The 12,768-nt window shown below is 43.0% G+C and overlaps 1 protein-coding gene across 2 annotated transcripts in view; it reads right to left on the bottom strand.

The window, feature by feature from the left end:
- nova2 (NOVA alternative splicing regulator 2) overlaps positions 1-12,768 on the bottom strand; it is a 78,778-nt gene that overhangs the window by 16,014 nt on the left and 49,996 nt on the right. For both annotated transcript variants that reach the window (XM_031863621.1, XM_031863622.1), the window contains one exon: positions 6,506-6,672. In XM_031863621.1, the coding sequence (XP_031719481.1) occupies positions 6,506-6,672 (167 nt within the window). The remainder of the gene's footprint in view (positions 1-6,505; positions 6,673-12,768) is intronic.

Genomic DNA, 12,768 nt, shown 5'->3' on the forward strand with positions numbered 1-12,768 from the left:
GTTTTATTTTGCTGACTCAGTGGTGTGGCAGAGACTGCAAATCACAGGACTGACTGGAAGATAAAATGTTACGTAAGAAGGCAGCAAGATGTAAAAGTCTGCTCTGGAGTGTAAAATTCAACGGAACAGAACAGACTTACTTACGGTTACCTCGTTTAAAAAAAAAATCTGTTACTTATTCAGTTTCTCTTTTAAGCTCTCATGGTGATTGTTGAAAACGGTTTGGACAGGGTTTGTTTTGTTTCTGTGGACTTTGAATGACGTGTGTTTTCTGACAATCAACAAAGTCCGACAAAGTTAAAAAAACTGTTTTTCTGGCTGGAGTTTGGTGACTTGAGGGGCGCATATTAAATTTATGTTTTGTACATTCATATATTTTAATATTGTCCAAATATCTTTTTGATGTTATTCACTACATTTTCACTGCAACGCGTGTCTCATAGCATCGCAAAAGAGCACTTCCACCCGGGTGTCATGTTTCCGTCACTGCCGATCGGAACTGGAGTCGATAAATATCCGTGACTACTGCAGATTACTGCAGTAATTTGTCTGAGTGGTATTTATGACTTTAGTTTATGTTGAGAGCTAAACCCAAATGGATTTGATAAGGGATTTGAAAGGATTCATATTCGATTAAAAGCTATCAAACTCCAACCTTATTCTTGTATTCATTCACTGATCAACAACAACAACAACGACAACACAGAGCTCATCTGTTTGACAATTTCTTTGGCTGAAGCTGAGCTATTTCTCCCTCACCGTCCTACACTCCCACTTCTTCAGCATCTGAGACAAAGTGAGCCAGACTCTACGTTTTCCTGACATTTGTGGCCAACTTCCTGTACAGGGAAGACAATAACAGGAAGTAGGAAACAGATGTTCGCGCTGGAGGTGAAAGTTCACCGGAAATGCCCCCTCTCTTCTGCAGGAAGTGGTCGGAGGGAGCGCCCAGGAAAAACGGCCAGACTAGAGGCGATGAGCGTAAACGCTAAAGTATGTACGTGTTCGCCGTTTTCAGTCTGAATAAAAGGCAGCACGGGCCAAAAATAGCCCCAGAATATTAATAACACAACAAAACCACAAGCCATTTACAGCTGATCTCACAGGGGAGACAGCTTCGGCTCTGCAGCTCACATCCAAAACACCATAGTGCAACAATAACAGACGAGAGAGTGTTTTACTGCCAACATGAATACAATATTGATGCAGTAAGTAGGTGATGCTTCACTACATTACACATAAACACAGAGAGAGAGGTCTGAGTGCTTCGGCTGATCACTGATGTTGTGCGCTGCTTTTCTAATTTACAGGACACCAAAACAACGGAACGTAAACACACATGGTCACAATCTAGCCTAGTTACCTCAAACCTAAAACCTGGACCTGGTGTATATACTTAATAAAAAGTAGACGTAGCCACCATGACGTCACCCATTGGTTTGTGGACTAGGATTTTGAAGCCTCGATTTTGGCAATTTGGCCACCATCTTGTTTTTCTGGAACCGGAGGTGACCCAAGAGGGTGGAGCTAAGAACAGTACGCTGAATAAGGCGTCCAAAATGTTACAATTAACTTTTATGAAGTGAAAACACACTCTCAATGGGTTAAAGTTGAAAGACGAGAACACACACAACTCCCTGACCGGACAACGCAGTGATAGTGACCTGTCAATCACAAGGTAGCCCCGCCCGTGTGTATCTAAGTAATATTAGATACACCCTATTTTTTTGTGTGAAAAATAACTATATTTTTATAGACTAGCTTAAACAAAGTCGGCATCTGGTGGCCATTAGAGGATCTGAAAACATTTCCAAATTTGCTAAAAAAGCAAATAAAAAGAAAACGATATATTGAATTAGTTTTTTCAGACTATTTCCTGCTTAAGCTTCTGTCACTATATCACAATAACAATGAACACAACAAATCATTTGTCAGCATTTTGTGCATCAACCGAATTGTCTTTGCGAGAGCACTTATCACCTTTCTCAAACTATGAATATCTTATTAAAACTGTAACATGAGAGCGTGCTGCGGTGATGTGATGATGTTATACAAGAGCATTCTCGGAGGGGCAGAAACAAAAGCAACCACAGACCAATAAAAGTGATGAAATCTCTCAATAAATTCTCTTCGATATGTCACGTCAGCCCTCATTAGACCCGGTAGAAGAATTCATTCAGCCCATAAATCTGCTCCGCTGTCCTGTTATGCGGCCCTGAAGCGCGGCGGCGTCCTCCGGCAGCCCGGCAGCTGTCAGTCACCCACTCAGCCCGGACTCTTGTTCTCTGGCTTTTGTCCTCCTCTCTGTCTCTATGTCATTTAACTCCACACCCTCTCCCAGTTCTCTTCGTCTTTTTCCTCAACATTATAAGTGCCCTTTTGAACATCTCTACTCTCTCTCTCTCTCTCTCTCTCTCTCTCTCTCTCTCTCTCTCTCTCGCCCAGTTCCCTGGGGTTAACCAGTGAGGCCAACACCACATGCTACAACAGCCGCACTCTTGACAAGAAGAAGAAGAAGGGGAAGACATTTTATCCACAACCCCAGAATAGCAGACAATCGACGGCCGCACTGCACAGAACACCAGTTCATCTTTCATGGGCACACTTGTTGTGTGTATGACAGAGCTCCATTCATCAGATCAAAGTGAGTTTGTGTTTGTGGGTTTCCACAATGACAGCCATGCTTTTAAATACCAAGACTTCTCAGCTTACCCACAGCCCACTGACCTTAAATCTATATGTGACTGAGCGAGTGTGTTGGGAGTAATGTGTTACTTACAGTACTCTGATTACACTTTGTGGTGACTACAAACAAAGTACATTTTGCTTTTTTTAGTTGTTAATTCGGTACAGTTTATAATAAAAAAATATTTTGCATTGGTCGTTTTTTCTCATATATTCTTCCATAATTCTGTGCTAATAAATTGTCTGTCGGAAAACAAAAGCACTTGAAAAAAATACTTTTAATTCAGACACAATAGTTACTTTTTTAAGGTAGCGCATTTAAATATGTTTATGATCATAATGTTTTCCTTATATTTCGCCATAAGATAGAAGGAACATATTTCACACTGTATTACACTGTCACAATGATATTATTATTTATCTTTTCACAATTGAGAGCAAAAATGTTGATGCGCTATTACCTCAAATACAGCATGCTCATATAGTCGTGGATCACTTTATAAACATTCTTGTTTCCTCAGAATGCATGTGACATCTTAACAAAACTTTAAATCAGGTCCTTTGGGTTGTGAACGATGCTCGGCTGAGTGAACTGTCTTTGAAAGGTCGGGGCATCTGTTATTTTGGTCTGGGGCTTTCTTTCTGTGTGTGCGTGTGGGAACATGTGTGTATCTGTGTGTCTTCAAATTGCTGCACAAATCCATTTAGTCGCCTCTCCGCCGTGGTATAAATAGCCTAAAGAGCGACAGGGGGATTCGCCCTCTATTATAAGTGTCTAAATATCAGCAGCTATTAGCCTGCTTGTCTCCCTGCGGCTGCTCGCCTCGTCCAAAACAGTATTTCTCAACTGTCAGTCAGCCTCGGGCTCAGACGCTCACGATGCACACGATATGAACAGAGAAAACATGTCGGGTCTGCTACTTTTAGTTTTGTTAAAAGAGAGTCTTCCCCCTTTTTATTTTGCACATCTGCACATATTCACTTGTGGGCGGAAAATTAAATGAAAAGATTGACATCAGTCTCATGCCTGTACACTAAAATGTGAAGCTACTGCGACCGGCTGGTTAGCTTAGCACTAAGAAAGGAAAAGAAACAACTAGTCTTATTGCTCATCTGTTAAATCTGTACATAAACTGATTTGTCGAGTCACAGTGTTACGCGGTGTTCGGATATAAACCCATTATTCTTGCCCGCCAGCCCCACACTCATCAAATAAATAAAACTCTGCTCTAATTTAAAAAACACTAGGCCGTCATCAATACTTAGACGATGGACAATACAATAATAAAAGTTTCAGCCACATTCAGCTGCAGAAGAGTCACAGCGTCAGATTTCACGTCACGAGAGTTGAATGTCAAGACGATGGCGAAGGATTTGGGGTCGAAGCCAAAAGCAAAAGCGCCTATTTCTTAATACTTCCGATTTAAACCCAAAGCTAAGCATTCGTTTTGTTCAAAGTGTGAGCTATTTCGTTGCGTTGTCGCTTAGCGAAAATGAATTTAAATTCCCTCTGGTAGGCAATGATGCAGCATATTTGTGTCTTAGGGCATTTATTGTGAAAGGTAAGAACGTAATGAGTAAACCTGTAATGGGAGCAATAGAGTTTGCTGTTTTGGTTCAGACTACTGAGCCTCAGTGTTATTACAATATTATCTTCATAATCATAGGCACAGCTCGCAACCCTCGGCTAAACAAAAGTAAGAGGAGTATCTAAAGTCAGCACTCTACAGATATAAACCGCTATCAACGAATATCTGTGTCATCAGTAACACTGGTGTTGTCAAATATATTAACAGGAGGGAAAATGTTCCCACTGTGACATCCCACACATCACTTCGCCATGTTACGGGAGTGTATGTGCTGCAGTATTGCTTTTCTCTGAGCAGTGACTTCCTGGACTCCCCACTGGTTGCATGGCAACTACAACCTGAGTTTGGTGTGGGGAAAAAACCCAACCTGACAGACGTGCACAGAGACCTGGCCTCAACAACATCACATCCAACACTTAAGGGATGAACGGGATTCCCAAGGAGATGCTAAACAATTACCTACAGGTGTGATATCCAGGTGTGCACATGCATGTATTGAATAAGTAGTCCTTCACCATCCCAGCATTACAATTAGAACAAGCAAGATACAGTCTGTGCAAACAATACAATACTGTTATCTGCATGAGCCTCAACAAGCCTGTTTGAGTTCAACTCTGCAGAGTGTGTGTGGGCCGGAGGGTCGAGTGTGGGTGAGTATGTGTAGGCTTATCTGTGTGTGTGTGTGTGTGTGTGTGTGTGTGTGTGTGTGCGTGCCCACAAGCCCTGGTCGACTGCGTCGTCTGGCAAGCCTGAACAGTCAATAGCTGGAAACAATGCCAGACCTGACTAATCAATAGGGAGCAATCATGAAGAGAGAACGATGATAATCACTTAAGCGGATCATAATCGATGGCTGCACTAATTGTCCCGCATTACAAGGCTGGTATTGGCGCTCAGATTTGGCTGTACAATCAGCAGCGGGGTGAGCTTCCTGTGAACTGTTTCTATACGCAAACACCAAACTTTGTGAAATCATTCTTCGGAAGTTTCTGCTGTCAGTTTCTTTGTGAATAGCTGAAACATGACGCGTGGGGGGTTTTCTGAGCATGTTTTTAGGTTAATGATTAGCAGCTACTTTCCATATAATAACACGTGAGGGGATGAGAAAGCTTCACAGGTACAAATTCGAGAGATGCAACCACAATTAGGCGGTAAGAGAAAAAAGGCCTTCAGCAGAAGTGAAATCAAGGTTCTGTTGAATGAATTTAAACAAAGTAAAATGTGATTTTAAAATCAAAAAGCATCGAAGAGCAGTATGAAAGCCATTCAGAATCTGAATTCATGCAATACATCAAGAGTTTTTATTGTCTTGATTGGGATCATTGGACCAATAGTATTTCTTTAATAATCCAAACATTACAATGACTCTGAAACATGTAACGATCTAATGTGACTCTATAATATTCATGCGTTTTCTTTATGTTCGTCCAATTAAAAAAAAAAACAATGTTTTCTTGCATTTGACAATGTGTCGCATGCGAAAACAAGATGTTTTTTTTCTTATCTAGGTAAGAGAGCGGAGTGCAAAAATAAGAAAACGTCAACGGGTACAAACAGAAGAGAACAAATCGCGAAAACGAACAGAAAGAAGAGGAAATTCCTGCACGAGCCCGATTGTTACAAAGAGAGAGAGACGGAGTGATCAGGACACACTTCCTCCCTCAGCGGGAAACTATTCCCAGTTGGCGGGTGGATGTCTAGGTGTGTGTGTGTGGGGCACCCTACAGTTCACACCACATGGGGAGTTTATATGTTCACACTGCATCCCGTCTGCGTGGATGTCATCTCTCCACACTCTCTATTCCTTTTCTCTCCGGTCTTGACCTTTCTCCTTCTTTACTTTTCTTTGCATTCTTATCTCCCTGATGCTCCTTTCCCCTTCATTTCTCACTCCTCCCCCCCCCCCCTCATCTGTTTATACGTCTGCATGCCGTTTGTCTTCTTTTTTTTTTCCCGCCTCATTCAGTTTCACTCACACAGAAAATCACAGCTCGACCACAGCAACGCGCACGGTTTGACGCTCCGAAGGCAAACACTTCGCTCCCTCCTCTTCCTCACACACCCCTTGAGCCGAAAGCAGAGCTGGCACACGCAAACAACTAACAGACACACACACACACACACACACACACACACACACACACACACACACACACACACACGTGTAGGGAGAGCCTGAGTTGCTCTGGGTTTTCCTGGAGTTAGAATAGAGGGAAACAGTCAGGACTGACCTGTTTGACGCGGTCGGGGTTGACGGTGGTCTGTGGCTGCAGGATGCTGACCGGCTCTGTCTTCTGGGTGCTCTGAGGCATCTCCCTCACCTTCTCAGCGATGAAGTCGTGGACGCCGTTCAGCGCCTCCACCGTCCCCTGGATCAGACACACGCGCTCTGTCGTTCCTGCAGACAAAAACAGGTCGGTGCATGAGTTTTAAACTGATGGCAATCAGTACTCGGCGGAGATACAAAAAGCTCATTCGAAGCAATAATCCCAGTATGTTTAAAAACGTAAGATTGAAAACTAAGAATCTTCTGTTTTGATCCTTTTTAATGTGCAGTTCAATGAAAATGAAACCGACTACTGGCTCATACTGCTTTTCAACAAATAACAACTGCAAGATAAGAAAAGATAGAAGGAAACTGTAATGATCGCCGCTAGGAAATACACAGCTGCAGCAGCAAATAGTAACAGCAAAGAGAAAACTCAATGATCAAGAAACAAAAAGAGTCGCAAAGCAAGAAAACGTAACACGTAACATCTAATGTGGTGACGTTCAGCAGGGGTTCTCAGCCTTCTGTAACTCAAGGCCTACTTCTGATTATTAAACAAATAATTGTCAAAAAGGAGTCTTCATCCGTGCAAAACAAAGCAGAGAAAGACCAATGACACAAAAGTAAATCTGGAGTGAAAGATAAATGTCTAAAAGGTAAATGAAGGCAAGAGAAAGAGTTATGCTGGACCTCACAAGCAACACTTTTCCACCTCTGCACATATCAGAAACATTCAGTTCATGTTTCCAGGACCTCGTCCATCCAGGAAACAAATTCCCTCCCTGGTCCAATCAAACGGGCTGAACTCTATTTCACAAATCAAAGAGCATGAACACTCAACGTCCTCAGCAGGGGGAACTGGGATTAATGTTCACCGAGAGAACACCTGCAGGAAATATTGGGAACATAAAACTATATGTTTGCATTTGCTCGTTTGTTTTTATACTGTATTATACTGCTTCCTGATTTCTCAGTTTACCCAGGAAAGCGTTGCCAGACACTCAACATTTACAACATTAGAGACTGAGCGATGGAATTAATGATCAAGTAGGAAATCAGACATTTTTAAACACTGCAGTCTGTAGCAGCACCGTGACACATTTTTGTTATTTCGGCTTTGGTCTGAGGATGTTCATTGTCCTTTTTTACACAAAGCCTCGACATTCTAACACATACAAGTCACAGTTTTTAAAAGTTTAGATATTTTGCTCTGCATTTGTTCTGCTAGGTCCAGGCAGTTGGTTTCCATCCTTTGTATGAAAACCCATTGGTTGGTTGGAGCAGACTCTTGAAACTCTTGAAAGTCGGTACTGCATTGTTGTTTTCTCTGTCAAAAATAATGCACTTCACTGTGATGGTTTGCAAGCTACAAGAGTGTTCATTTATTTTTAACTTTTACAAAATGAGTGAAAAATAATTATCTGTGAATTGAAACATAATGCGACTTGTAGAAACCACATGTCATGCGTGGCCCTTAGCAGCACTTAAAGAGCACTTTAACCTTGTGGTTGGAGCCAAGACAATGATAAACCTATCACCGTCCTAATACTTTATGACCCTCCCTGTTTATGAAAATGTTGCAGGTCTCTCGGAGAATAACGTCAGTGTCGTGTCCAGAGAGCAGGGCCAGTGTTGACAGACGGACAGACACACAGAGGAGAATCTAGGCCAATGCAAAGCCTCTCAGTCCTCTGTGTCTCAATAACACACTGCAAGTAAATCTCTTTTTGGCTGTTTCCCTCTCTCACCATTTTAGTATTTATGCTCTCTCACTCCTTTCTCTTTTCTCATTTTGCTCTCTCTCCTTTCCTTCTTCCCTCTCGAACCCCCTCCCCTCATTTCCTCCTCTTCCTCTCCCTTCCTCCCATCTCTCTCTCTCCCTTGACTCCAGTATTTAGTGGGATCTGCCCTTATCTCTGCTCAGCAGCGTGTCAGTTAGCGCTTCCTGTCTCCTCCCTCTGCCTGCATTGTTGGACCGGCTCGGTTTGGCCCGGCTCGGCCCTCTGTGGCTGCACTGGGAGCAGCATGATAGAGGGATAAAAGCTGTGCAGTATGTGTGTGATTGTGTGCGGGGGGCAGTTGGAAAGTGATGGTTGGCCTGCATCACGGTGTAAGAGCAGAGACTTCAAGAAGCCAAGTTAAACAATGTGGCCTGCTTTGATTTAAGAAATAAAACACTGGTCGAAGCAGACTGAAGAGCCCAATTGAGACTTTATGAAAATACAACGATACAGTGATACATAACATCAAGTGTCAGTGAATGTCAAATACATGTTTTGCATTCATTCTGGACAAAGAAGCCATCTTAAATGATACAAAAATGTCTTTCTCATGAATACATTTAAGATACCTTTAATACCTTTAATGGCCTAAAATGTGGACTTGAGGACTCTCTCACACCCGCTAGACAAAGAGAAGAGTGTGTGCAGGGTGGAAGGCTTGAAACAACAGAGGCTACGAATAAAAACACACGTATGCACGTCCAGGCATTTGTAACATTTGGCTACCTGGCTGGGCTTGATGGCCGGTAGCAAATAACATCATATTAATTCCCACTTCTATTTTTACAATCTGTTGACAGCGGTGAGAAACGGTCTCTGTTGACAGCAGCTGAACGCTTCAGCTCGGCCGCGCGAGCGTGACGGAAACTAACAAATGTACGAGAGCCTGAGATTTAAGATGTAGCCGCATGCTATTGCTATGTCGGTGAACATTTCAGCCTCATTCCGTGTTAATTCAGCATTAGTGAGTGACAGTGTGTGTGTGTGTGTGTCTGTGTGTGTTTGTGTGTGCTTATACTGAGGAAACTGGGCTTCGCCTCTCCCCGACAGCTGGCGCCCTCTGGGTAATCTGTACCCGTCCAATCACAGGCCTGGATTAGCAGGCCATTGTCTTGGCATGAGTGCGTGATTGTCTCTACGTGTAGCTTGTGATCGTGTGCACATGCTTTTGTCTGCGTGTGTGTGTGATGAGTGTGTTCGTAGCGGAAAAGGCCACTCTGTCTGTGGAGATCATGTTTAAAACCGCTGTGCAGCCGTGCCACTGCAGCAGAGACCCGCTTCGTTTCATCACAACATTTTTACTTAAAGATCAATTAATGTTCTTATGATACAAAATATGATTGATGGTATTAGGTTCACGCAGTATTTGCTGTCTTTGTCATGCAGCGAGCGCACACAGACTCTTAGTCCCGGTCATGCAAACGCCAAACCAGCCCCAACACCTCCCTCAGTGATCCAGTGTGAGCTCTGTTGTGCAAGACATCACCGTGTGTCTGTGTGTGTGTGTCTTTGTATGTGACTTTTGCATCGTAATCATTTGACATTTTTACGGTTGGAAGCCGTTTTTTTCCAAGCTCGGCGTGCTGCAGCTGCTAAAGCGATATCTGTTCGGCAGCAAAAAGTTTATGGAACATATTATAACGTTGCTCGTGGGGACCAAGAACAACAACCTACTGTACACCGTCAACTCATGCCTTATTTCTACTGCAGGATCCTAACAAAAAGTTAAGTTGTCATGAGTTTTGCTTTACTGTAATTTCCTTTTTTTGTTTTTTAATTCCAGTTCCAATGAGGAGTTGAAACTAATTTTAAATTCCAACAACTTTTAGGTGAAGCCTGCAGCTCTGTGGATCCTGATTCGTCAAGAAAATGTGTGCTTTCATCGCAAAAACCACTAAAGAACCACCAAGTGTATTTACAACAAGAACGGCTGACCGATACCACTGAAATGTATACCATGTTAAAGTCCTGAGAGGCATTCTAGGGAAGGAGATGGAGCTGAGAAACAATGCAGAGTTTATTGCAGATTTTGGGATCATTGGAGATGCACCACAGGGCCAAATGTTGTTGGGGGAATATTATGAAAAAGATAATGATATGAAATGAAGGACTACAACATACTGACTAAAGCAAGAGTCTCTGGTTGTCAAAGATATGGAAAATACAAAGAGATAACAAGGTTTTATTGCAACCTTTCAGGTCCACTGAGTCACATCAATAAAATCTATTTAGTCGTGGTACTGCGAAAGCGTTTCGGTAAATAACGTTTAGTAAATACAGCTTACTGCAGAGGTTTTCCAGCGACTGGTGCAGCTTGCTAGTGTCACTCTGGACTAACCTGCAGAGTGGAGCACAGACGGTACAAGAGGTTCAATTACAGGAGCTCTTATTTCTACCGGAGGATGATGAGGATTGAAAATGAAAAGGGAGCGTCTGTGAAATTCATACCAGACGCTGAACTACGGCTCGCAATTTCCACAGTGACCAAGTGACTCGACAGCACCAGAACACATCATCATCATCACCATGATCCGGGCTGTGGACCCTGGCGGTTGTTTTTTATTAAAGTCTAACTAGCATGACTCACTCCTTCCTCCTCTGCTCTCCTCCTCCTCCTCCTCCTCCTCCCTGATGACCAGAGAGGCACCGGAGGCAGCAGACGGAATGCAAAGCGAGCCGCTTCTCCTCTGATTTCTGACTCACAGCCACATACTGAAACATATGCGCGCACAGTGTGACGACGCATACCGATGAGCAGACAGTAGAATGCCCCTCGGTGCTTAAAAATCGAACGCACGCAAACATGTCAGCGATCGAAGCCACTTGATCCTGCAGCGGGAGGGGACACGTTTCGCAGAAGGAAGACACTTGTCCTTGTTTCGAGGGAGTACGCCTTGTGCTTTGCCACAAACAGAATCTCATGGAAGGGACAGAAAAGAAAAAGATGAACTTGCATCGATTTCCAGCCTTTCTCGTTGCATTACGAGTGACACACTGTCCCGTGGAGTAAATACTCATAGCATAGTATGCTTCTGTGAAACCACGGTGTAAGTCTAACGGCAACGTTTCATATCAGCCTCGTGTCCCGCTTGCAGGGACGCACACTGCCACGTGGAGGACCTAGTGGAACGATTGGTTAGGTTTATGCAACAAAACTTCTTGGTTAAGGGAAGAAAAGAGACCACGGTTTGTGTTCAAATAGTTACCGCAACAGCACAGCTAGCGCAAAAAAACAACAACAACCGCCCCTAGCGGACTTTATACGCAATGTTACGTAACAAGCGTCGACTCAACGTTAACAGCGATCTCCTGAGTGAGAGTCCAACGTTTGTTTGACCCATCCCCTGTTACTGCACTTTATACCACGTGACTTTCAGTAATGGCCACTCAATATACTGCTCAGTTTGCTCCGCGTATCCGATAAAGGCACATAACATGACAAGTCGCACCAGCTTTAAAGGTCAAATGATGAACTGTAGATTTCAGGGGCGTTAAACCCCAAATTGAAGAAATGAAAGGGTCCCTCTGCCAATTTTACAGATGAAGTTCAGTTTGCTCGTCACGGTGGGTGCTGCTAGGCCTGTGAAAACAGCGATGTAATGTCTTCTCTGGATCTGCAGGGAGTTTTCTCAGCTTGGGTTTGGAAACTTCACATTCATAACAAAAAGATAAAAAAGCTAGCACACTGTCTTAATTTAATTATTTGTCAGATTAATGTACATTATTATGTACAAATGTACAATTTGTTCAAGCTTATTCATTGTAATATTTTCCTGTTCATGTTTTACAATTTAAAAACATTTTAAAACAAATATCTTTACAAGGATGTAATATATTCCTGACAGAGTAAAACAACTGATAAATAGTAAATAAGCCTCACCTGAGCTCAGTCACTTCTCAGAGTGGGAATAAAGGGAATCAAAAGATAAATGAAGCTGCAGCTACAAACTAGGCCACTGAGGAGTATTTATTCACAGCCCACGATGTAAAAACGCTGCGACTTTCCTCAACAAAGTCAGAGAGCTTCCACGACCTGAAAAAAATTATTTATTAATGTTGTTTTTCAGCTCAGACACCCACTAAAGGCATACAACAGTCTGGTTGGCTGAAAACCGATTATTGTGTGAAGCAAGTTGTGAAATAAATTCTCGCAAAGGGACCCATTTGTAAAAGAAAAAAAAAATCGCAAAGTCCCTCCTGAGAGTCCTTAAAAGATCCCTGAAGTTCCCCGTCGGCAGTGAGTTTACATATTTGAGAAATAACAGCGGAGGCCAACGCAGTGGACGGAGAGAAGAGACGAGATGTGACAGCGTCGCCAGAGGTCGTGTGTTCACAGGTACATGATGTTCCTGCTCACGCTGTTCTCAGACGTGCAGCTTCTTCACTTCCAGCGCCACCGAGAGAGAGAGAGAGAGAGAGAGAGAGAGAGAGAGAGAGAGAGAGA

The sequence above is a fragment of the Anarrhichthys ocellatus genome, unplaced genomic scaffold (genome assembly GCF_004355925.1).
Source record: "Anarrhichthys ocellatus isolate YVR2014 unplaced genomic scaffold, GSC_Weel_1.0 scaffold29, whole genome shotgun sequence".
NCBI lineage: Eukaryota > Metazoa > Chordata > Actinopteri > Perciformes > Anarhichadidae > Anarrhichthys > Anarrhichthys ocellatus.